At 42.8% G+C, this 26,421-nt stretch overlaps 1 protein-coding gene across 1 annotated transcript in view; it reads left to right on the top strand.

Moving 5' to 3' along the window:
- Arhgap42 (Rho GTPase activating protein 42) overlaps positions 1-26,421 on the top strand; it is a 215,109-nt gene that overhangs the window by 95,521 nt on the left and 93,167 nt on the right. The window contains 1 exon segment of the mRNA XM_038321482.1: positions 24,855-24,926. Within this exon segment, the coding sequence (XP_038177410.1) occupies positions 24,855-24,926 (72 nt within the window).

Below are 26,421 nucleotides of genomic sequence, written 5' to 3'. Positions count from 1 at the left end.
AAAGTGGGGTGTGGCAGGTGAAAACAGTGTGTCAGGTGGTATAGCTTAAAAGAGTTATTTTCAGGTCACGTGACAAGAATCCAGGGAGCTGTTATCATTCCTTTAACCACAAGGTTGGATTCACAATTCAATTTTGCATTTATAAAATTAGTAAAATACTTAATTTGAAGAAATCCATTGAATGAGTAAAGCTGCTCTGTTGATGCTGAGGGGAAATAGCTGGAGACTGAGAGCAAAGGATGCAAACTTAGGCAGAGCGGGGGTAATGCAGTCGGGGCCGCAGCTCCAGGCAAAGGCTGACACTGGAGAGATGGGGGAAATCGCTAGATGGTTATGTGGCATGACTATTACGGGGTGACCACTGCTTTCTTATTGACTGTGAAACCCGCTTCGCAGCAAAGAGCTCACAGCATTTACCGCATATTTGTCCAAAAGCCTATGTCTGTGCATTCACTTTTATTTTAATTAAAACTCCATTTCTGATGCCTCTAGATTTAGGTCATTTTCAGATTAGTTGTTATATTTTCTCCTCCAGGTAGAAAGCTGCTCCTGCTCATGAGTAGCTAGTGGCTCAGTCTGTGCTGTCCACAGACATGGGACAGGTCAAACATCTCCTTCCCAGACCTGGGTGTGGTCAGGAGTTCTGAAGATGGCAATCGTTGTTTTTTTGAGTTGAAACTGGATGTTCCATTAACTGTCCAGAGCACAAACTTCTTCAATAATTTGGCCTCAGAATACAATTTGTAGTTTTCTCAAACTATCCCTTTAACTGATTCTGAACCATTTACAAATTTGATGTTTTCTACCAGAAATTATAGTTCTTACAGATATGCCTATGATATACTTTTTGTTTTGTTTTATTTTCATTTTTATGCTAGGCACAGTGGCTACAGGCTCCATTTACAAATTTCACTTTCACAGTATGTCTCCAAAATAGCTTAATACCTGATGGTTGTGTATTTTTAAAATATGAAAGAACCAAGCTCTTGATCATCGTTGTCCATGAGAGTTCCAGAGTAGATGATAGATTCAAGGGTGAGGCAGGTAGGTGCATACAGTTGGAGTGTGTTTTTATAATAGAACAATAAAACAAATTATTGCTTCAGTGACTGTACCCACAACTATGTTGTCTTTATTGTAGGAAGCATGAGTAAATTGGATTTTACAACTCAATTCCCCTGTGAAACTTTCTACCCTGCTATTTTCTCTGTCTTACAGGGATAAGTGAATTATTTCTACCGTTTATAAACTTTAGTGACATAATCAAAGAAACTTCCAGAGCAGTTGAAGGGAGGGCCCTGCTGCCACCAGAGACAGCCCCCTCCACGTCGGCAGGAACCTCATTGGTGTCCATGTGTACACTTGCTCCCCTAGCCATCCCTCGTTTTCTAACAAAGTGGATACTTACCGTTTGCAAAAGTAACTATTGTGACCTCGAAGTGAGACACCTAGAAATGAAGAAAAGCATTCATTCACCCGTGACAGCCTGTAGTACAAGCCCCACAAGTTGGCTTGCTTAACCCTGAGTTAGAGAGTCTCAGGTGGCTTTTGAAGAGTGCTTGCTGGTGCCCTCACCTAGGCAGGCGACCAGCATGCAGCCTGGGTGTTAGAGCTGAGAATAGAACCATGAGTGCTGCTCTGCAGACCTTGTCTGGTTAATCTCCCCACTTGATTTATTATCCCCAAACTCTGCCTCCCCAGAAGATACTGCCATGCCAAATTCAACTTGTAAGTGAATCTTGGGATGGTCTGACAGGTGGAGGCCAAACACTGAAAACCTTTTGTTAGAGAAAGAACCAGGAAGTCCATGTTTATATCATATGTGGGCTTGTTTGGTGGCTGTATGCTTACCCTAAAGGGCAGCTTACAGATCAATCTGTTGGTGTGTTTCATTGTCCTTGAATTTTTCTCAGTTGATGGTAAACCACATCTTGTATAACCTTCTTGGAAAGGGACAAGCCCAGCTGTCTTAATGAGAAGAGTTTGTGTGGCACTCAGCCTGACAGGAGGTTTTCCTCTGTAGTAGGCTTCCCTCCACCCACTGCGTACGATTGGGAAACTGACACCACATATGGTTCCATTTTATGTTACAGAGGCCAAGTCTAGGAATTCCCTGGAGTCTTAATTGGCTAAAAATCCAAATCGCACATTTGATCCAAGTGTTATTAGAGGCAATATTTTCTTTGGAGTGTTCTGCAAGCCCTTGAACTAGCTGCAGGCAGTGAAGCTAGTCATCATTTTCATTAACCCTTCACTCCTGAGTCGTGTAGACTGTCAGTAGAAAATACCGAGATTCTCCTATTGCCATACATCGTACATCACGTTGCTGCTTGTCCTTGCTTAAGTGCTGTCTTTTGAGAAACTGAATTTCATTCTATCATGAAGTCATCGGTCAAAAGGAATAGTCTCCTCTGCAGCCACACACACACTTAAAAGTTTTGTCATGGTAACTGAGGACAGTGGGAAGAATGTACTATTTTGACAAGTTCCAAAAGCAGAATTGTAGAACAAAGATTTTTTGGCTGAAGTAAATCATGACCTACAGAAAATGAGGACGTCATTTGGCAATGGACTTACCCACTGGTTTCTTAGAGGCAACGGGTTATAATTAAGACCACATTTGTGCTTCTACAAAGTGTGTCTGGTCCACATGTGCGCTCACCACCCACAGGCGGCTGGAGGAAGTTGTAGGAATGTTTGTCTGTGAGAAATTTCCCAGGGCAGTAAAGAATTGGTATTCAGCATCGAGAGGTCCACATCTCCTCTGCCTGTGTGTATATAGATTGTGTGGCCTGTCCTTGGCCTCTTGTTCAAGGGAAGGCTCATTTAATGAGCCTTGTCCTAAGGTCACCGTCCTTCTTGTTCACTCAGACTACTAATGGCTTAAGTCTCCTCCTCAAGGGAGGTGTGAGAAGAAAGTTAAGAGATGGATTTAGAAATGAGAAAGGAAAGATGGAAAGTCAATTCAGAGGCTCAGTGTTGGAGATTGTTTTGGCTGCTCCTTTCAGTCCTAAATGAGCATCCAGGAGAGTGTGTGGATCCAGTTACAAGCTGTGTTTGATGGTGACTTTGTGTCAGAATGGTCATGATTCTACTTAGAGAAGTGAGCACAGTGTGGGGCTTACACCTCTCCAGTTTAGACCCAGTCACTACTCCACTCTGTGACATCAGGGTTAAACATACTTTGAGTCTCAGGGCTTTCCCTCCATACACCGTGAGTGATCTGTAAAATCATGTCCATGAAAGAGTCTGGCATGCGAGAAGCTTGAGTGTCCAGTGTCTTCTCCTCATCCTCTTCCTTTCCTTCTGCTTCTGGTGGTGGAAGCCAAGACCCTGTGGTCACGAACAAGGCCTCCAGTGAGCTACATCTCCAGCCGCAGTGATCTGCTCCTCCATTACTCAGCATTCTGCCCAGATTTTGTTTGTCTAGGGAACAGTTGTTCCTTTCATGTTTCATTCTCATGCTAAGTCCTAGGCTCCTTGAGTCTGCCTCACCTGTCTTGGAGTTCCTGGTGCATGGCAGCAGTGAGAATGAGTGACTATTGTTATGAACAAACTGAGAGAGAAACAAAGGAAAGTGGTCAGTACAACAGAGAGGTGATTAGCCCTTGGGCTCACTGCCGAGTGGAGGGGATGCAGTGGAGGTTTTCTCTTTTGAGATGCTGGCTGGTGGGCAGTCCATTCTCCAGGGATGGACCAGGATGGCTGTCTCTGCTGAGCCGTCTGCTGCTTACAGCGTTGCCAGCTGCCACTCCCTGGTTTCTTTGATTTCTGTTGTGTTGCCGCCATCTTTATAATCCCTGCTTGTGTGGCATGTCCCCACATCCAGCGCCCATGTGTTTCTCATCTCCAGTTCCAGCAGTTGTTTTCAAAGAACATAGGCTTGTGTGTTTATGTATTTATTTTGAAATGTTCAGCGTTGCTGGGTTGCTCTGCATATATCGGATGAGAAAGCAATGTGGCTGTAAGCATTGCACTTCACAAAAGTTTGTGGTCTATACCTCAGAACCCTGTACAGCATTTGGGAGCTAAAGTGATAAATGAGTTCTTTTTATTCTTGCTAATGGAATTCTGGGTTTCCCACCTTCCTCTCCTCCCTCTTCTTAAGACTGTGGCATTGGCATTGAATGAAGCCACCTCACATTTGTGCCAGGGTTTGTTTTTTTTTTCAATTTCTGTGGAAAGCATTTTGAGAAAATTCTTTCACAGCTTGATATGGAAACATACGCTATACTATCATTAGGGAGGCACACAAACAAGACAGTTACTAAATTTATGTCACATCTTGTGACATAATATACTTCAGTACAAAACGAGCTCAAGTTTGTATAAGTTGCATTCTTCCTTGATCGGCACAATTGAAAACTTACTGTCATGCCACTCAGGTAAACCAAATGTGTGACCGTTAAGCATCAATGGAAGATCTTAAGCACAAAAGGTCATCTTTCGTTGTTCCAATCTTCAGATTCTAAGGGTTTTGAGGGCCCTCACTGTGCTTGTCCTTTTGGGGACCCTTCAAGTACTGACTGTCTTTAGGAAGTCCTTCAAGTTGATGTCACCTATGCTTCTTTGGTGTGTGCAGTTTTTTTCTACTGCTCAGCAGGGAAAATACTTTCCCCTTGTCCTGTGTAGTAGTGAGTTATCCCCCAAGTTATCAATCAAAGGATCACATTGTTCTTGTTTTGAACAGGAATGGAAGGTGAGGTGACTGTGAGGAGAAAATGTGGCAGATGGATCTGTGTAAGTCTCACTTCTTTACATAAAGAGGTGGAACAGCCTTCTATGGAGCCAACAGGAGCACACATCGTACTTTTCTTGTAGTTATGGGGACACAGTGATCTGGTACTCTAGGAAGCTGGTGTGTCCTGTGAGAGGCAGGGCAGAGCAGTGCTCCTAGGAAAGGATGGCAATCCCACCTGATGGTGTGTTCTAAGTACACGGATCCTTAGCACCCAAGGAATGTGAGGTGGGAATGTCTATCTCTGGTCCTTTCGGTTTTGGAGATGAGGGTGGGATAGGTCTCTAGGAGGGAGACACTGTGTAGAGAGAGCTCTGCTCAGTGTCCCCAGGCTTTCTGCACATACAGAGAAAATTCACTGCTTGTGAAACAGCAGCAAGGGCTGTAAAAGCCACTGAGAAAATGACAGCGTGCCTTGTGAGTCAGGTGTCATCGCTGTGACAAAATGCCTGAGAAAACCTGAAAGGAGGAAAGGTTTCTGTGCACCCACAGTTTCTGTGGCCACAGTGCATGGTCACCCTGCTCTGCTGCTCTTGGGCAGCAGGACCGTGTGGTGGATCGAAGCCTCTCATCCCATGACAGAAAGGAGGAGGCTAGGCACAGGAAGTACCCTCCCTCCTGTAGGGACTTACCTTCCTACTTCCTCCAAAAAGTCCCCAGCTCCTACTATTCTGCTCAGTAGTGAGTTAACCCTTTGGTGACATTAGTGCACTGATCATCCATCCACCTCTCAAGTGTCCTACTAGCTGGGGGCAAAGCCACCAACACTGGAAACCATTTTGTACCTACTTTATATTTGAACCATACCACATGCTGTTCACAGCTACACAGGGTTATAAGTTCAGTTTTTGATTCTTCCCCTCTTCCCCTTATGTTGCAAAAAAAGTGTGTGTTTGTGGGTTCCAATCTTGTTCCTACTGAGCTCTATGGTGGCCTCAGTGGCTGTCACTGAATGTGGGCTTTGGAACATGAGCTTCATCTGAGTGCTCAGAAGTATTGAACCATGAGTGCACTTCAGGCTTACTAATGGGAGCCCACATGTCACAGAATTCCAGGTCTCTGCCACACAGAAATCTTGGAAGCTTAACTCTAAACAGAACATCATTCTCTCAATCACTTGATGCCAGTGCTTGTAGATGGATGCTTGGATAGAAGCTCAGCTTTTGGTGAATAGTAAACAAGCTTCTACAAGATCCAGCACCAACGACAACAATAATGTCCCACTCTGAACTGCCCCAGTGCTGTCAGGAAATGGTACCCTAGTGGCTACTTGTTAGCATTAGCTAGTTAGGTGTCCTGGGGAGAGATATTGGTGGGTATTACGCTTTCTATTTCAGAACCAAACAAGGAACAGCATCAGGAAACATTTTTCTTGGAACATACTGTTTCCTCCCATTTCAAAATACTAGGAATGATGATTGGGCAAGGGAAATAGCAGACCCGTCACACTTGGGAAAAAAAAATGTGCCCTAGCTTAATAAAGTATGTGCAAATTATATTGGTTGGAATTTTCAATGTTTGGCTTTGGGGCTGTAGCTGCTATAATGGAGTTCTTTTTCCATGGTGTTCTTTCTAATCATGGGAACTTGGCACATGATCAAAGTCTGTGGACCTGGGTTTCCGTGTGTGCGAATGGAGGCCAGTGTCACCTTCCACAGCAGTTATGAGGATGAACCGAGTTGTGGACTTGGTTGCTCAGTCTCCCATCCTCAGGCTCTTAAGAGCCATCCTTATCACACTGCCAAACGGGGATGCTACTACACTGTGTGTTTCAGAGGTCCTGAAAGAAGAACACAGAAAACTAGACTGGGAATGGCAGTTAATGGCCCCTAGGGAAGGGGGAGTCATTTTTCTTCAGAGGTGTAGCCGCTGGTAAGTGGCTATACTTTTGGAATTGACCCTAATTAACTCAAGGGTAGAAACCTAAAAGAAAAAAAGAGACATGAAAGTAGAGGACTTGTTGGAACGACAAAAGGGTCACGGGGAGTTGGAAGGAGGGAAGAGGGTAGTGGGTGTGTGTGTGTGACTAAGTTTCCTCATATACATGTATGGAGTTGTCAAATAGTGGATACAAGTGTTAACGTGGAAGCTAGGCTGAGGATCTACCTCAGATACCAGACCTGTTGCTATGCAAGCCCAAGCGTCTGCAAGTGTCCCGAGTCCCTAATAGCATACACAAAAATGAACAAAATAACGGAAGCTGAGGATCTAAGCCACAAGAGTTGAATTATAAGAATTCTTTTCTTATTAATTAAATTTTTATTTATCTTACATCCCATCAGCAGTTTTTCCTCTCCTTCTGTCCTTACCCTCTCCTCTGCCCACCCCCCATACACTCCTACTCCATTCGGGAATCATGTTGAAGAGAGGGAGGAAGAATTCTTAACACATCAGGCTATTAGACTAAAGAAAACATAGTTACCATTGCTGCTTGCTGCTGTTAAAGAAAATGTCAGCTAACGCACTCTGCATAAGTGACTCCTGGCAGGTCCACCCCGACTGATGACCTGTGTGCAAGGAAGCCCACAGTCACACCGGCGCTGCTGTAATGGCAGGTCCTGTTTCTGCTGTTTTCGCTCCTCTTGCTTGGGGTGAATAGTGGGGAATTCCTGCCCCTACTCTCCTGGTGCCAGGACATGATCAACTTGGATGTACTCTCCCGCTTTTTCTGGTACCCTGGGAGAGGAGGGACTGATGCATTCCCAGCTTAAACACTCCCAATATTAATGGCTAACATACCCTGAAAGCTAATTTCAGCATACGGCAAATATATGACTTCAGTGGGAAAATACATTCTGTTCTTCAGGCACCCTCACCGACTTAGCTAGAAGTGGTCATGGAGCAGACCCCAGGGACAACATTCACTTTTCCTGTGGGACGAAGCAGGCCATTTGACTCAAGCCGTAGTGGACTTGGTGGGGAATTGGTCTCTTGCGCTCATTGTGTTCATTTCTCCTGTGTAGCATGCAGTATTTAGCAGCTGAATCACTATCAGGGTGACTGGGGCTGTCTAGAAAGAGAGGGTCTATTGCAAAAGCCTTAGGGAACTTAGATGCTTTACTGGAGAGTGCTACTTATTGGTCTAGCTTATCATGTGCTCTCCAGTATTTGAACAGGTATTGGCCTGTCACTTCACCTGCTACAGACACTGAGGCTGAGGATGCAGTTCAAGTCCCTCCGTCCCCGCCCACACCGTAACTGCAAGGTCAGCTTGGACAACTTAGAAAGACCATTTTGAAGAGGACAAAGGGCTGGGGGATAGAATTCAGTTGCTATGGAGATTGTCAGCATGCACACAACCCTGGGTTTCATCCCTAGTACTGCATAAGCCAGGTGTAATGGGAATGTCTACAATCTCAGCACTAAGGAAGGCAATAGAGGTTGGAGGATCAGAAGTTCAAAATCATCCTCAACTCCATAGTGAGTTCAAGGTCAGTGGGGGATTCCTCAGACACTGTTTGCAGCAGCACAAAATATGAAGAGTAAAAGAGTAAAAATAAAAGCAGAGCTAGAGATGTATAGTTTTCCAAACACACACAGACTGTGAATTCAGTTCCCAGGAGCGTGCATGTGCGCACACACACACACACACACACACACACACACACACACACACACACACACCAAAGGTGGATATGGAAGTGTTCTGGTTTTCTAATGCTGTAGCAAACTGACCCAAATATTTTAACTATTTTCTCTGCTTATTACTGTCATTTGTGTTGGTCTGAGCCGGCACAGACCATTCCTGTTCTACATGGTTGTCAGGGGAGGTGGCTCCTCAGACTCATGCACTTGCCTTTGTTTGATACTAGAGAGGCTCAAATAATAGTTGTCCTTGGCTGCTTTGGGTGCTTTTCTGCGTGACTGATCTAGGTATGGGAGCAGTGTTAGTGGGTTTGCAGACTTTTAAGACAAGTTCATTGACTGTCCATTAGGGAATTGTGACAGTTTCTAGTGTATGTAGCATGCTTGAGGCTCATAATAAATCTTTTTTAGAAAACTGCATATCATATTTAACATTTAATGTTTGGCAGGCCAGTGTCTCCTGTGTTATAGACCCTGATGGTATTTTACATGCATAATCTCTTATTTATAGCCTTGTGAAATAATTTATCATTATTAATATTAATAATGAATTGATAATAATTAATATTCTTATCTTGGAAGCAGTATTTTCTTTCATGTGGATCCAAGCATAGTCTGTGTTCCTTTGATCGATGTAGTAATACCAAGCTCTGGGTCTCAGGACCTGGGTCTAGGCTGACTGAGACAACTGCAGAAATTCTCCATACCTAAGAGAGCATATGGTGTCCTTCAAAAATCACACGAGGGATGGAGAGCAGAGTAAAATGGCACAGTGGGGTTGCCTTCTAATGGTGAAGGTTATGCTGGGCATCAGAAGTTCCAAACTCACAACCTTAAGAGGCAACATCAGTAACATTAGGAAGTGTCAAAAGCTCAGGAAAACTGTAGCCAAAAAAACCACAATAGAAAACAATAAATGCTATGACCAAGATAGGAACAAAGTGATGGGTGGAGATAATTAGACTAAGGAGGCAGAACCCAGAGCCAATAGGCCACCCTCTCCTTTGAACATGGAGCTTCCGAGTCCTTTCGTGTAGGTGTGAGATAGGGTCTCACATAGCCCTGGTTGGCCTCAGACTCGGTTTATAGCAGAGGGTGACCTTGAATTTCTGGTTCTTCTACCTCTGTAACTTGAATGATGAGATGGCAGTGATGTATCATCACAGCTGGTGTTCGGGGTGCTGGAGATCATCACCTGACTCTGTGTTACACACCAGCCATCGTCGCCAGTGCTTAGCATTCGACAGTTCAACAAAGCCACATTGGCTTTACCTTACCCAAGGGCACTTCATACCAAGTTTCACATTTTCATGTTAAATCAGATCTCTCAGCTAGTAGGGTCATCTTTACCTCTTTATCATTTAAACATTTGCGGGATATAAATGTGAAGAAACAGCCTAGGAATGAGCTCCCTCCTCTTCCATGGTGTGTAGCTTGATATACCTAACGCACTACTGGCATTGCAATTTGTCACTGAGCTGCACAGCAATTTTGTTACATTTCCACCATTTTATAGACTGTATATAGACACCCACAGATACAGGCAGACCCTGCATTTTTGTAATTTGGATGGTTATAATTTCTTTGTGAATTTGTAGTTTAAGATGTTTTGCTGTGGTTGATGGTATTTACTTTTCTTAAATATGGTTTGCATTTTAAATTTTATTTAGTGTATGTGGGGGGAGGCATATGGATGCGTTGGCCTCAGTATGTGCATGAGTCGGCATGCATGCCTTAGCCTCAGGTGGAGGTCAGAGGACAATCTATAAGAGCGGATTCTCTCTCACCGTGTGAATCCTGAGACTGGAATTCAGTTTGTCAGGCTTTGGGGCAAGCACCTTTACTGGCTGATCCCTCTCATTAGTTTCCATCTTAACCATTTTCAAGATCATGTCTGCTTTTGTGGCTACGCTGATTTCACAGATTTGAACTGATTTGAATAAAATAATCAGGCACACTAAAAGTGTCTGGAAGCAAACAGTTTCTGTGTCAATCACAAGCATGGTCTATTCCTAATTATATAGAATTGAGAGGCACTTGCAGAAAGGGTACAGTTTAAACCTTTCCAACTTTATTGTCTTTTATCATCTCAGTTAAACATTTAGTATTCAGGCAGCTCTAAATAATATGCTATATATTTCTGTATACTCTCTGCATTCCCAATTAATGTAATCACTCTTGTCCTTCTCCATGATTTACGCCAGTATTTGTCAGGACTAAATCTGATTTAAGACTTTGCAGTTGTGTTTGAATTATTGTCAGCACATGAAACGCTGTAGTGTTCCAAATTCTTTCTGGTCTGTGATTATACATTTAGCATGGTTGTGAAGTCTTGTTAAATATTCCTATGCTGTGTGTGTGTTTGGGTGTGTGCATGCATGTGTGTGTGTGTATGTGTGTGTGTGTAGTACAGCAGACACTTTTGACCTGAAAGTTCTTGGAAGCCCCCTCAGTCATATTTAGATGAAGAAAACTTTAGACGAAACATCTGAGCCTCAGGTAGTTTTAGAACTTTGTTCAAAACTCCATGATCACCTGTTAGACAGTTTTGTCTAACTTCCCAACCCAGGTCTTTGCCCTAAAACGTTCCATGTCTTGGCTAGTTCCCTGTGTTGATGAGTTTTTGTTATTTCAGGTGGTCTGTGTAGGAAGGTGGGATTTTACCACAGTTGCACTGTGGACTGGAAAAAGTAGGACAAGACCTTCTACCATGGACAGTGGGCCCTTTGGCCACATTAAGGGACAGTTTGCAGGTCTAAAGTTGACTGTACCATGTGGATGTTGTCAGAAACATGACTGAAAGGGAGCTTGGAATTCCGAGAAAAGGTAACAAATGAATGTTGCCAGAAATCAGCATGCTGGTGTCCTGTCTGTCTTCACAATTTGAAATTTTAGACTTGGGTGTGTTGGCATGCATTTATAATACCAGGTCAACAGACTGAGGTAGGAAGACTCCAAGTTCGAGGGCAACCTGGGCCTTAGAGTAGAACATTTGTTGAGGACCTGCCACTGATAAAGGTAGAGGTGTACAGTTGTGCACTACAACCGTGCACTACAACCGTGCACTGCAACTGTGCACTGCATAATGCTGTATCCTTCCCATCAGAGAGGCCTCAAGAGCTGCCACAGCTGACAGATCTACCATGTCACAGCCGTCATGTGGTTTAGCAGTGTTCGTGCACTTATAAAAATGCTAATTCAAACCTGTGCTGTACTGACATTTTTGTGTGTGTGTGTTTATATGTGTAAATACGATCACAACAGGTGTTCTTACCTACTGAGCTGTCTTCTCAGCTGAAGTACTGTTTTCTAAAGATGGTCTCATGTAGCCCAGGCTGGCTTCAGACTCAACATGAACCTGAGGATGCCTTTGTGACTTTTTTCTTTTCTTTTAAATATTTGTTTATTTTTGTTTTATGTTTATGAATGTTTGTCTGCATGTATGTCTATGCTCCATGTGTGTACCTGGTGCCTGCAGAGGCCAGAAGAGGCCTACAGATTTCCTGGAACTGGAGTTATAGACTTTTGTGGCCCCCATGTAGGTTCTGGAAACTGAACTGAGGTCGTCTGCAAGAGCAGCCAGTACGCTTGGCCATTGAGTCATCTTTCCAGTTCAGCTTGGTGACCCTCACAGTTATCAAAGCATGAGAATGGTTTTCCAAATTTTTAACAGAGGAGATGAATATAATGTCAGACTCTCCTTGGCGACTTTCATGTGTGTAGTGTGACACATGGCCTTCAGTTCTATAGAACGAGACTCAAAAGTGAAAACCATGAATGGCAAATGACCTAGTACTTACAAAGGGAGTACTCCAAAGTACTTAGTGCTCCAAAGAAGGCAAGGACTTCTGGAAGAAACCTGTTGAAAGGATTCATTGAATATGTCCAGGGAGGATTCTAAGAGAGCTAAATGATACGTTGCCTCCCTCCCTTGGTTCTTGGCCTCGCTAACCTCAGCTTCTTAGCCCTAATCATGTCAGTAACTCAGCTATTGTGGGAGGAGGTTTCAAAGAGATTTTCAGATTGTGCAGTTCAAAAATATTAGTCTATTTCTAAGGTATTTCCTCTCATGAATCTCTCAAGAGACCAATTCTTACTTTTGGGTATTAATAACAGTAGGGTTTTCACAGCCTGAAAGCAGAGCATAAAACCTCTCATGATCATTGTAAACAGGAGGATTAATACAAGTATCTTATTGACCTGTAGGTCAATACATAACAAGCAAGGAAGGAAAACTGTGCCAAGACCCACCTACATCTTTCCCAAGAATGTACTGTACTTGGAATGGGATGGGGAAGAAGAAGAAAAAAAAGAATTAAGTTAAACAGAGTAACCAAAGCATTCATTTTTGAGATTGTGATATTTTTGTGATAGAACTGTGTGAAATTCATCTCTGAATTCTTCAGTTGCTTCTCAATCACACAGAAAGAGATTAACATTGTCCTGAAATTGCATTAGTTGCTAATGGGAAACACGGAGTCAAGCACTCACGTCAACTCCCCTAGGAAGAAGGTGTTGCTTTCATGAAGAGTCCGCTGTTCATGCTGTGCAGTCTCATGGTCTTGGCGTCTGTTACTCTCATTCCAGATGGGACACTACGAGCTATCATGAAGTCATTATTCCTCTTAGCTCCAGATCAGTTTCAGTTTAGTCTAACCTTGCCATGAAAGAAGTAGATTCAAAGTATAGACAGGTCATAAAGTGCTGTCTCTTGGTAAGCAGGGACCTTCATGTCTGGATAAGTGGACATTCAAGTTACTCATGACACAAAAATCCCTCTCATTCACCCAGAGAGAGTAATTGTTTTAATTCTGTCAGTCCTTCCCTGTGTGGAGTCATAGATAACGGTTACAAATAGCTGGGTCTGCTTTGTGGGAAGTTCCTGGCAACTTGCACCAAAGGGTTTTTCCATGGTTGTTTCAGTGGTTATTGCTTTTTGTTTGTGCAGGCATTGGGTTCAGTTCCAGGTCAGAGGTTCCACAGTGGCCTTTTCTTCTCTCTGTAGTGGTGGCCTTTGTAAGACTTAAGGGGAACCCAGCTTTACGAATAACGACTGTGAACAACAAAGGGTGTCCACTATAATCCAGTTCACATCTTATGTCCTTTAACCAGCTCGCAGAATAAAATTCGACTCTGGATTGTGGTTTTCGGGGCCTTGTGTGCTGTGACTGCCATGGGTACCTCTGTCGTTTGCTGCTTTCTGTGCATGACCTCCAGGCTGGCTGCCTGTCAACACACTCAGCGTGACAAGCATGCGTGCCCTGCTCAGGGCATTTGTCCCTGATCTTCTTTCCACCTGGGAAGCCTCCAGAGATTTGAGTGCAGCTTGAGGAGTGTGTGTGTGTGCGTGTGTGTGTGTGTGTGTGTGTGTGTGTGTGAGTGTGTGTGTGTGTGTAGTGTTATAGCTCAGGCCACAATTCTATGGTGCTTCCTCACTGAGACCTTTGCTTTCTAGCCAGCTTGTTTTGTTTATTTCTTTATGTGAATCTTGAAGCTGTGTTTCAGGAAGAGAGCCAGCAACAATCTGAAAAGACAGTGGATCCTGTATCTTAAAGTCTTCTCTACCATTTTTGTTAGTAGCAGCTGGTTACACAGGAAGGGAGAGAGCTATGGTCAGCCATTCTAAACTCTCAGAGAGTCTCATGGTGGCCCCGTGGTTAGTTGGTCTGTCTTGTCTCTGAGGTACCCAGCCTTGGTGATTTTCTCCCTAGTGCCTCCTCTCTGCACCACGGGGCCATCAAGGCATTCTTCCTTCTTGTCCTGCATCTAGATACAGCCATTTTGACTTTACCATCTCCTCCATCAGTCCAGGTCAGAAGCACGAGGTTGAGCCCCACGTTGCATTCCCCTGATCTTTACCCCCCAGGCTAAGCTAGCAGCATCCTGTCATCTTTCTGCTTTCTTTTCTTCCCGGTCCTGTCCTTATTTCCTACCACTTTAAGTTTTTTCTCATTTGACTATCTTCCTGAGCTTTAATATACACGCTGCATGAGAGGAAGGACATTGTCCTTCAGAGTTTTTGCTTACAATAGCTGATTTACATTTATTAAATCTCAGGAATTGGTGGTTGAAACATTGTAAGCCAAAACCCCAAATACATTGACTTTGGTTTACCGCACTTAATTTACATTTAACTGAATCTTGCCTGGAAGGTTATGACATGTAGTTTATGTGTTCTTCTGGTTGCACAGTAACCTTCATATTTATCATTTATCATCTTATTAATTGATGGAGGAAAGCGCGGCCCACCGTGGCCAGTACGTTCTTAGGGAGGTAACTAATGAAAGTAGCTAAGGTGAGGTGGCGGCAAGCCAGAGAAGGAGCCAGCAAGGAGGCAGTGTTCACTATGGTTCCTGCTGTGGTCTCTTGGCTGTGAGTGATTTACCTGATTTTAGGTAACCCTACATGGTATATAAGTGCCCATGCGTTGAGTCCCCGCCCTCCCTCAGCGACAGACTGAAATCTGGAAGTGTAAGGTGCAATAAGCACATGATTTCTCTAAGTCACTTTTTGTCAGAGTTTTTTCACAGCAACAGAATGAAACCAGGGCATTCTTGGCATCAAGCCATCTTCCCTGTTACAGGGGCAATTGTCTTTCCGAACACTAAACTCAAAGTGGACTGGCAGCAAATCAGCAGATACCAGGCAACTGCATGTTCCAGCGCAAGGATCAGGGCCTTCACAAAGGGGCCATTGTGGTGGTGAGGGTTTAAAGGCAAACTCTATGCCCCGCTCATTGCAGGTGGATGGGCTGTAGGTTCCCAGAGGATGTCCTTGGTGAGGGGTTTCGTTGAAGAGACAGGATGTTAAGGTCCTGCCTAGTCCAATAAGTGCACTAGAATAAAGGCAAAACGAGGCGGAAGAGCCCAAACTCGGGCCTGTTGGAGTTGCTAAAAAAGTCAACAAACTCTGTCAAGTTTCTAATTCAGCCTCTGTTAATATGGTCCTGTAGGAATGTGGGTAGACTCTTCCCTGACTGGAAAGCATAAGGGTGACAAGAAGCTGTGTTTTTCATGACTCATTCTTCCAAGATCATTTACATGCCTAATTGAGTTACTGGCACAGGGTAGCAAGGCATCGTCCAACGATAAGCATGCCATTGCTTATTCAGCCCCAATAAATGTTTAGGATCAGGTTATTCTGCCAGAGAGCATCTAATGTGCCTGATCTTCCAGCCCCATTCCGGCTGCTTACTCAAGATCCAGTTCTAAATGGAAACCAGAACTGAAAAAGAAACAGTACATTCTAGAAGGTAATGCTAAAAGATCTTGACTTTGACCACCCCAGTAGAAGGTGATCAGCATTCATTACTGGCCAGGGAACTTTCCCCCCAAAGTCACAAAGGGAATCCATATACTCAGGCTTAATCTTTTTTGGTGGTTCATTTAAAAAAATGTACTCAATCAGTATGCATACAAATGAGATACTCTTTGAGGCTGAAGCTGGCATTTGAGTATGAAAAATGCCATGAGCACGCACAAAGGTGGAGCCAAAAACTAGGCCTATACTCATTTAATTTAAAAGGGGGTAGCTCAGCCGGTAGAGTACATCTTGGTACACAAAACACCCTTTTTATCAGTTCCAAACTCTGTATAAACCAGGTGTGGTGACAAAAGCTAGCAATTTTAACCCAGGAAAGGAAGGGAAATCAGAAGTTCAAGGTTAGTCTTGGTTACTGAGCTAGGTGAAGGTCACCCTGGACACCCCACTCCATGAGATCATGTCTCAAAATAACTACATTCCCTGTCTACTGCTTAAGAAAGAAAGTGGGAAGCACGCATGTGTGACTGGAGAATTGACAGATCCACAGTCATCTTCCAGAGCAGTGAGCTGGTTCGTATCATCTGGCAAACTCAAGAAATTCCTGAAGACTTAAACCAGAAACATTAAGGGTAGATCAGGAGATGACACAGGTTGGAGCTTCCAGGGTGAGAAACTTTTTAGATTGATGGGAATGAGGCACGTGGACCTGAGAAGGAAAAGTCACTGTGAACTAGGCCCTATGGGTCATGTGTCCATTCTACTTTGGATGAGAGACAACTTGCTGTGTGTCAGAAGATGGGGAAGTTACGAGGCCTAGGACCAGCTCCTTCACTGAGGACCTTTGGATGTTGACCTAAGAGTTGATCAAAGCTGGGAACCAACTAATCTCTTGTTTAAAGACCACTGTGATCTCTGTGGGAAATCAAATACAGGCAGAGGGGGTTGTGAAAGTTAATAGTGGAGATGCAGAAGGATGCTGCTGCAATCCCACTGACATCATATAATGGGATGCATGTAATCCCACAGACATGTAATGGGATGCATGTAATCCCACAGACATGTAATGTGATGCATGTAATCCCACAGACATGTAATGTGATGCATGTAATTTCACAGACATGTACAGGATGCATGTAATCCCACAGACATGTAATGTGATGCATGTAATCCCACAGACATGTAATGGGATGCATGTAATCCCAAAACATCATATAATGGGATGCATGTAATCCCACAGACATATAATGGGATGCATGTAATCCCACAGACATGTAACAGGATGCATGTAATTTCACAGACATGTACAGGATGCATGTAATCCCACAGACATGTAGCAGGATGCATGTAATCCCACAGACATGTAACAGGATGCAATGTGTGCCAAAGGAGATGTGTTGGAAGGAGAGGCCATAGGCTTGGGTGTCTGGACAGGTTGTTGGTTCTGTATCCTTCACTAGGTGGTGTCTGAAGTTGTTTTCAAGACAGGTGTTGTTTGTGTGGCCTTGGCTGTCCCAGAACTCACTCTGTAGACCAGCCTGGCCCTGAACTCACAGAGATCCGCCTGCCTCTGGGTCCTGAGTGCTGTAGTTAAGGATGTGTGTCACCACTGCCCAGCTCCTGGAGGGGAACCTTGAGCATCAGTTTAACTAGCGCCGATCTGAAATTGATACAGGCTGGAGGTTAAGACCAAAAGAGGTGAGAAGTTAGGGATGTGGTAGTAACTGGCTGTGCTTTCTCTTGGGGTTTGCAGATAAGGAAATGGAGTGTTGTTTCTCTGTTGCCTGCCATTCTTGTGAAGAGGCTCTGTGTTGTATTGGTGAATCACTTATACTTCTAATGAAGAAGGGGCTGATGGAATTTTCTCATTGAATTGGTCAAAAAAAGGATTTGGACAGCTGTCGAGTGTGGAAAACTGGCAGGTAGTTTATGGGTAGATCTGGATTTTAAGAAGACCAGGGACAAGGGTTACAACACATGGAACTTATTTATGAGGTAATCCTTAGCCATGACTAAGAGCCTGTGCTCAAATGCCTGGGAAAGTTGAAAGAAAAAAATCCTGCAAGATAAATCCTATCCGTTTGCAGATTTGCTGGGCTCGGGTAACTCCTGTTGCTCAGGGATTTCTGCCCCTCTCTACTAGAGAGACAGACTCGTTTGATGACCTTTCCCTGTTTTTATTTTTTAATAACACAGAAATTCAATCAGTTTGCTGATTCAATTAAGGAATTATTTATTTAGAAAGATTATTTTCTCTTCCCCATGGCTTCAAGAGATGTTTAAAATGCCTCAAAGCAGACACTGCAGGGGTAGTTTATAGCACAACTATGCTCTGCACATGCATGCACGTGCACTTGGGCGCTTGCTCTCGGCGTCTGCTGTGACTTCTGGTGCTGTAGTCTTTAACTATGAAGTTCTAATTATGAAGTTTCCTGTGTTTACGTCAAGAGAGCATGTGACATAAATATCTCATGGAAGTGTTCTTTCAGGGAGACTGAACTAAGAATGGGCTGTATTCTTATGGTTGTTTTTAATGGTCACTCCCTTATTCCCTAATTTCCCAAACTTTAATTGGTACAGTTGCAGATGGGAAATACTTCTCCTTGACATGAATCACTGTCTAGAGGTTTCCTTAACCTCCCCGGAGCCATGCAGATTCTTACCTCGCTGATATTTTATTGCAACTGCTTCATAAGCCAAGAAAATCATTATTATTCCACTCAGCTTGACTTTTTCATATATATAAACACGGCTTCAGCGCCACATGAACCTGTATTTTGGAATGCATTCAGCAGGACATAACTTTCAAAATGATTTATGACTAGGGATAAAACATGTATTTTAAAGTTGAAAAATTCTGACAGCAATATGTAAGCTCACCAATCAAGTTCCATGGTTCTTTTGTTTGTTAATTGCTACTATTATTAAATATTATGGTTTGGGGTATACTGAGCCTTCATGTAGTGACATTGGGGAGCAGAATTTGTTTTTGGACCTGCAGCAAATTCTTTATTCCAAGAAGTGTTCTAACATATGTTGCTAGTATGGTTCGCAGTTTAGAGTCCGATCCAGACTGACTTCAAACTCTGGCTTCGCTGCTTAGGAGGTATTAGTGACCTTAGGTAAATTATTTTATTTCCTTGGTTTTCAGCACTCTTACATGTGAGATGGGGATAATAGTTGTACCTCTCTCATTCCGTAGAAAGCTCAGGATGCTGCTGCCTGGAGACTCTAGAATACTGTTGCCATTCTTCTGGAAAGAGCAACTTGTTCAGTGGTTCCCTTTATGCTTTCCGGCCGGATGCTCAGGAACTGTCTCATCAGCATACATAAGTAGCATTTTTTCCACCATTGTTTGTCATCCTAAGATTGGTTATTTTCTCAAGAAATGCTTATTTGGCTCTAGGCAGAAGTGTGTTAAATAAAGTTAAGCCTTGCCACAGAGGTACACGTGTATAATACCTACATGCATTTGATAAACCTGATATGTAGCCCTTGCTGATTGCCAGTGTAGCCCTTGCTGGTTGCTACAGTGTAGCCCTTGCTGGTTGCCACTGTGTAGTGCATGCGCAAAGGTTGAGCAAGGGAGCTTGTCGCTGCACATGCCAGCCTGACGGAGCTCCCAGAACTTCCTGCTCTCTCCCATGGCAGGTTTCTGTTTCCTTTTCATGCAGCTCTGTCTTGCTGATTCCCATGTTCTTGGTGCACATCTCTACACTGACATCCTGCATCCCTCAGACTGCAATAAGTAGTTAAGGAATCTCCCAAACAGTAGGATCATGTTCATCTTTCTTGAGGTTTATGCTATTTGAATGACCCAAGTATTATACAGCTGTGATTAAAATATGCTAACTCCTAACTACTAGGATGTAATTGCTGCCACAACACTATGACTCTGGGGTTTAATTGATCAATTTTCTTTCTTCCTACATGCTTGTGGAGACTGTCAGAAACTTATTTAAAATAGTAACTTAGCAGCTTCAATTGAATGAGCAATTTTATACCAAGGGCGTTCTTTGTGATGGCTAGAAGGAAGGACACAGCAAATTACCAGGAGAAATTGCGTTCAGGTGCACTGCTGCGGGCTGCAGGTTTGTGAGAATACTGAATCACATACGTTCACTTATGTTGAAACTCTCTCCTTCTGTCCTCATAGATAAAGCCATTTTCTTTGAACTAAGTTAGTGTACAAAACACACAAACAAACACAGAGCAATATGCTGGAGGCTACAATGAGCTCATCTCAGGGTACATCATGCTTCTGGGGTTTGAGGTCTGGAGATGGGTGGAGATCTGTCTTTTAGGATCCTGGGGTGTTGACATACCCACGCTGACTGTTAGGGATTATCATTGGCCACCTCATGTAGTGTTAATAAGCAAGCAACAACACTGGAATCTAATAGTGGCGCCACCAGAGGCATGCAGGCCCAATAGGTCCCGGAATATCAAGTACTGAACGGCGTCACCTTACTAATAGCTACAAAGAGCCCTTTTCCTGAACACAGCAGGAGTGGCCATTCAGTAGGCTGAGAAGAATCACAGAGATCACAACATTTCTTATCTCTCTGTCTTGAGAACTTGGGTTCTGAATGGTGTGCACGAAGCCCCTTTGGGATGGCCTTTGAGTTCATACCATCTTTTTAAAGTCTATGAAAATCCTAAGTGCATACTCTGTTCAAAATTGGAGGAAAGTATCAAACTAGATATAGTTACAGATGGTCGGACTAATTACTGTCAGTAGGCTTTACGGCGCCAATTCGAATTTGAACTCTCGTGTGTCTTGTTATTTCTAGCTGGAAAGCAACCCAGCTTTCTTTTTTCTCGGATTCCTTTAAAGTTCCATTGTTTTCAATTTATACACTAAGACACAGTCAACGGCCAATGACAGAGCAGACCCAGGGTAGGAGAGGACACCCCCCACCTCCCACCATGCTGCAGCTTCAGGTTCTGGAGTTGCAGGTTTGTGGAACAAGAGTTTCCTCAGTGCTTACACGCTTTAAAAGCTGTTTTGCTCTGGCACTGAATGTCGTGTTGCCCACGCTGGCCTCAACCGTCATGGTCTTGTCTGAACCTCTTAAGCACTGGGACTATGGACACACAGCACTGCATCTGACTCAAGAATATTCTGTGCTTAACCTCCCCCTCAGGATTTAACTCACCGGAAAACAGCAGCATCAAAAGTTCAAAGAAGTACTTTTGGGTTGAAATATCTCAACACTCACGCATTTCATCTGGCTTAGCCTAGAGTTAAGACAGAATCAAATCAGAATAATCAAACAACTGTGATCTACTTTCTTCTGTTGATTCTTTCATGGCTGAATGATTCTTTTCTTTCTTCACCATATGAGGACAGATGATTTAACTGAGGAGGAGCAAGCTACAATTAGACTCATGTTCTTTAGGGGAAGTCGTACACCCTAGAAGCAGAGACTTGCGGCCATTTGTCCCTGGCGACTGTTCTTGTGCAGTTATGAAGCCTTCCATTGAAGATGTGCTAGTGAGAGGCCCCTCTTCCATTTGAATTACAGTGGTAGAATCTTCTATACTTTTAAGAAGTGGCATGGGTGTAAATACATCCCATTTGATCAGCATGACAAAGTGGATTTACTAGGAAGCAGTTAATGCTTCATAAATCTTAACAAACTTATGATAGACACTTATGTAAAGATTGAATTTCTGGAAATAAGCTATGAAATAAAGTCCTGTTGTCATCTTCATTAGACTGATTTGAGTAATGTGTTCGATGTTGCATAGCTTCAAGGTGTAGGCTGAGAACAAAGTTCACATAGGACCTGGAGCTGGAGTCTGAGTGTGACCTTGCCCATCTTTTGAGAAAGGGTGGATTTATGGGCATGGTTCTCCAAGCGTTCATTTCTTTTCCCAATATATTCTTACAGGAAATCAGTATCGTTACTAATAAAAATAGACTTAAATAAAAACATTATTAATTTAAGTCAGAGTTGATGCTAAACAGAGTGTTGGGATTCACCGTGGAACACTAGCCTGAACTGGACAGTCAATATTCACATACTGAAGTAACAAGTTCCACTGAAGTAGGAATTAAGTGCCTGGCTGTGCTACTCAGAAGGCTTGCATAGCTTTTCTTTTGAAAGATATAGATAGGGTTTTGTGTTTTTTATTGTTATTTGCTGACATTAGAAGACATAAAATAGCCAGGGGTGGTGGCTCATGCCTTTAATCCCAGCACTTGGGAGACAGAGCCAATTGGATCTCTGTGAGTTCGAAACCAACCTGTAATGCATTTCATTTTTTGAGATCTGATCACTTACTATAGGTAAGTCCTGTCCATATGCTTTTCTTCCATACTGTGAATGAATTTTGATCTTTTAGTTATGGTTTAGAAGTACAATAGATTGAGTTGATGCCCTGGGAAAGGGTTGCACTTTTTAACTGTAGAAAGTTGAGTTTAGGTGGGTGGTAGCGGTGTATGCCTTTAATCCTAGGCAGGTGGATCTCTGTGAGTTCATGGCCAACCTAGTATACAAAGAGAGTTCCAGGACAGCTAGGGCTGTTACATAGAGAAACCCTGTCTTGAAAACAAACAAACAAACAAACAAACAAACAGCAACAATGAAAGGCAAAGAAAAATGGAAAAGAAAAAAATAAAATTAGTGGATGCCCTAGGGGTAAGCCCTAGTGTAGACACTCACACCTTACCAGAATTTTTTTTGTGTAAGATGCTAAGGAGGAAAAACTGGGAAGGAGTTTCAACAAGGCAGAGGAAGGATGCTGATTTGTCATCCCAAATGGGAGCTCTGGTGTGGTCCGTCCCAGTTGTAAATACCACTGGGAAACGAGTCCACTATTATTGGAGAGACTCTTTGTAGATGTCTTCAGCATTTATTGTGCTGCGTCCTCTCAGCAGTGTGTCTGCATGAGCCGCCTTCTGTGCATGGCTGGCTATATTCCTAATGTCACAGGATAGTACTTCTCCAGTGAGGTGTACACACTCATGTTTCTTGTTTTAAGTGGCATCGTCTGTTAGAGCCTCTCAAGCAGCTATTCTGTCCTATAGAGCATCTTTATAGATTTGCTTCAAATCTGTGAGTGGTTTGGGTCTGTGAATGTCTGGAGCAGTAACATCTTGTTATTATTTAGAAAGTTACAGGATAATGACATGCAATCAGTACAGTTAATGCTAAACTGTGGCTCGAACCAATAGCACTGGTTTTCCACCAGCTCCTGGGGGAGAGAGGGGAGTAAAAATGTAAGTAATCTTTAAGATTCCTTCCATTCAGTGACTCTTGCTTGGCTGATGACCGCCCAGGAGTGAAAACCAGGAGCAGGCACTCCTGTAGATGACGCTTGACCGTTCAAGGGCTATAGAAAATTGGATTATGTATATGTGGAGAGAAGGAATAACAACATGTCTAGAGGCTCGTCCCTCCTAACCACATACAAACAGCAGCAGCCATGGCTGGGGAGTGGTGTCTGGCAGTCAGTGCTGCTGGTTATCAGAATCACCACAAGCAGCCAAAGGCAGAAAAGAAGTAAACTTTCACGACCCAGATCACTCACTCACTGTTTGATTTACTGTCATTTACCCCACAGTTATAGGACTCTGTAGAGAGCACAATGGCAGAGTGGATTTAATAGGAAGAAGTAACGCTTTATAAACCTTAATAAACATTATAAGCATAAATATAAAGATTTAATTTCTTTGAACAAGGTAAAAAGGAAATCCTGTTATCATCTTTATTAGGCTGAGTTTGAGTAACTTGTTCAATATTGCATAGTGTCAGGGTGTAGGCTGAGAACTGACTGAGTTCACACAGGGCATGCTGTTGGAGTCTTTTATCTGATTTGCTTCTCTTTTACTGAAAATAAGTGAAGTCACCCTTAAAATATTTTGAAGTTAATTATGAGCCAACATTTATAAAGATAAAGCTAAGGTTTATGTAATAAGTAAGGATTATTAATGTCAAAATTACCAAGTTAGATTTTTTAAGACTTTAAATCCTCACAAATATTTATCAAGAATATTAAGACTGCTTTTGTATTTTTCCTAAAATACCCTTGCAAGGTCGTATCAAATCAGATGATTCACAGATAGGGGATCTAGATCCACCTGAACACTCTAAACTCTGTGACCGGATTACATTTGCACTTCCAGGTCGAATTTAGTAGATCCTTCCTTCCTTCTTTCCTTCCTTCTTTCCTTCCTTCTTTCCTTCCTTCTTTCCTTCCTTCCTTCCTTCCTTCCTTCCTCCCTCCCTCCCTGCCTCCCTCCTTCCCTCCCTCCCTCCCTCCCTCCTTCCCTCCCTCTCTACCTCCCTCTCTACCTCCCTCTCTACCTCCCTTCCCCTCTCACTCCTTCACTCCTTCCTTCCTTTCATTTTTCCTCCTCCACCTCCTCCTTCCTCCTCCTCCTCCTTCTTCACAGTGGGAGAACAGATCATTCATTTTGTTACTATACTCTTCTTTCTTGCTTTCTGAAAGTTGTGTGTGTGTGTGCGTGTGTGTGTGTGATGTGTGCGTGTGTCTGTATGTGTGTGTGTGCATGCATTTATGTGTGCCATGTGCATATATGTCATCCATGCACATATGTTTCAGCATAGTATCACGGTCAGGAGTTTCTGTCTCTGTTTGTTCAGTTCCTGGCACTCGCATCTTGCATGCCCTTGCAGTAGTTTTTGCTCATCTACATTGGCAGAAGGTATCTGTTTTCGAGTTCAAATGACTCCCCTCTTGGAGCATGGAGATTAAACACTCTTTGTTGAAATGAAATCAAGTTCTGTTTTAGTTAGAGTGAAAATACCAGGAGAGCCTTCAGGCGAATTTCAAGCACAATAAACTCATTAAGGAAGAGAAATCAAGCCTTATTTTATTTTGTACCCGTGGGACTCTAATGGCCTAGTGGCAAATGGAAGAGCTTTGCCAGTTTTAGGACGGTGCTCAAACTAGTGACATCACACCAATGTGACTAAAGGTATCTGTGAATGTAATTTAATACTCAAGATGCTCTTTTCTTAGGTAAAACTTAGAAGAAATAGAAACATTCCATCTATAGCTTCAGTAAAATAAGTACTTATTTTGATATTACCCACATTATTGTTAATACCAAGTGAAATCATACAGAAAACCCACTCCATTATTAGGTTAAAAAGTACAATAGGAAATATAAGATGTTTTTATAGAGACAGATCAGAGGATAAAAACTGCATCCAATAACTTGAAGGAATGAGACTGTTTTCAATATTATAGGCATGAAATTGTGCATAATTTAATATATGTGCGTTTTTATTTTCAGATTCAAAATGCTAATGATGTATTAATTGCACCCCTTGAGAAATTTCGAAAAGAACAGATCGGTGCAGCTAAAGTAAGTGTGGCTTTTCCCTTATGCTTCAGACATTCTCCCGATGATTAAAGGCGGTACAATATCAGATGTTAACGTTTTGAAGTTAGAATGACCTTTCAGAATATTTTATGTGTTTAAAATGACATCATTTTAAACTTTTTCATTTTTTAGAGAGCTATTACAGAGCTGGAATTCTTTTAAAAAATATATTCGTTTCTTCTCCTGAGTAGAGAGCATGCCTGTGTGCTATTGGGTTCCTCCTGTCCTGCTGTGTAGGGAATATACCTTTGAAGACAGTATGAGAATGAGAGGCTGTAAAATTAAACGAGCATGTCCTTACTGGAAATAAAATAAAAATTAGATTTACTAGGTACTGAAAAATCCATCAATGACTTTTAAAAAAACCTTTTATTTCTTTTCTTTTTTCGTAATGTTTTTCATGATGAGGTTTTGTGGGGAAAGCTTTAAATATAATTGACAAAAAGCCTTTGCATTGGTAATCATTGACTATGGGCCAGCTAAATTTTCTAATTTTGAAATTGACTTGAATCTACTCTCTTTAACTTTTTAATATTTGCATATTTATGTGTTATTATTTATTTGTGTCTGCTCATACACATACTGTAGCATGATGAGATCTGAAGACATCTTGCTGGAATTGCTTCTCTTCTTCTACTGTGAGTCCCGAGGATTGAACTCAGGCAGTCAGCCTTGCCAGCAGGTGTTTTTACATGATGAGCCATCTCACGGGAGTCTGCTGACTTAGACTTACATTTTCCTTACTCGCTCAACATGTAAACACCTAAACTGTGAGGTTTATACCACAGAAAACACTATCTTTCACCACGCTCTATTTTTGTAAATTTTATTCTTAGACAACTTTAGACAAGTGTGTGTGTGTGTGATATTATTCTCCCCCCCCCCCCCCCCACTGAACTCTTCAGTTTGACCCCTCCTGCGTTTACCTCTGGTCTTCCCTGTGTTGGACTTTGATGTAGTCAACCAATGACAACCGTCTCCCTCCATTCCAGCAGCGGTGTTTATTCTTCTGTGAATTTTTTTTGGTCCCCTCTCCTCCATCCCTTTTGGCTGAAATAATGTAATATCTTACTGATTGGTCTGCACAACCCCATTTTAATCTTGTTGTGCTGGATCATGTCATTCTTTCTCTCAGGAGACCTTCAGTAGTTGTGACATTAACAGAATATGTAATCCTAATACTACCTTACACAAGTTGGCCCCCTGCTACATTTTACTGCAGAAACAGGTGTTAGCTCGCCTTCCTCTGAGTGCACCTGAGTGTCTATATTCTTGCTCAGTTCTTTCCCTCTCCCTGGAATATTGCTTGCCCTCCACCTGAAGTCCTGGTGATGACTCCCACCATATGGCAGCACCAGGAAGCAGACCTCCTCATTCAGGCTTTTCCGAAGCTCTCTTCTCATCTTCAGGTGATATTTCCCTGCTTCCTAGGTCTAAGTAGTTCTTAGCCTGGTGTTCCATAATAAGTCATCAGTGT

Source organism: Arvicola amphibius, chromosome 3, assembly GCF_903992535.2.
Source record: "Arvicola amphibius chromosome 3, mArvAmp1.2, whole genome shotgun sequence".
NCBI lineage: Eukaryota > Metazoa > Chordata > Mammalia > Rodentia > Cricetidae > Arvicola > Arvicola amphibius.
This window is presented reverse-complemented; position numbering and strand designations above follow the sequence as displayed.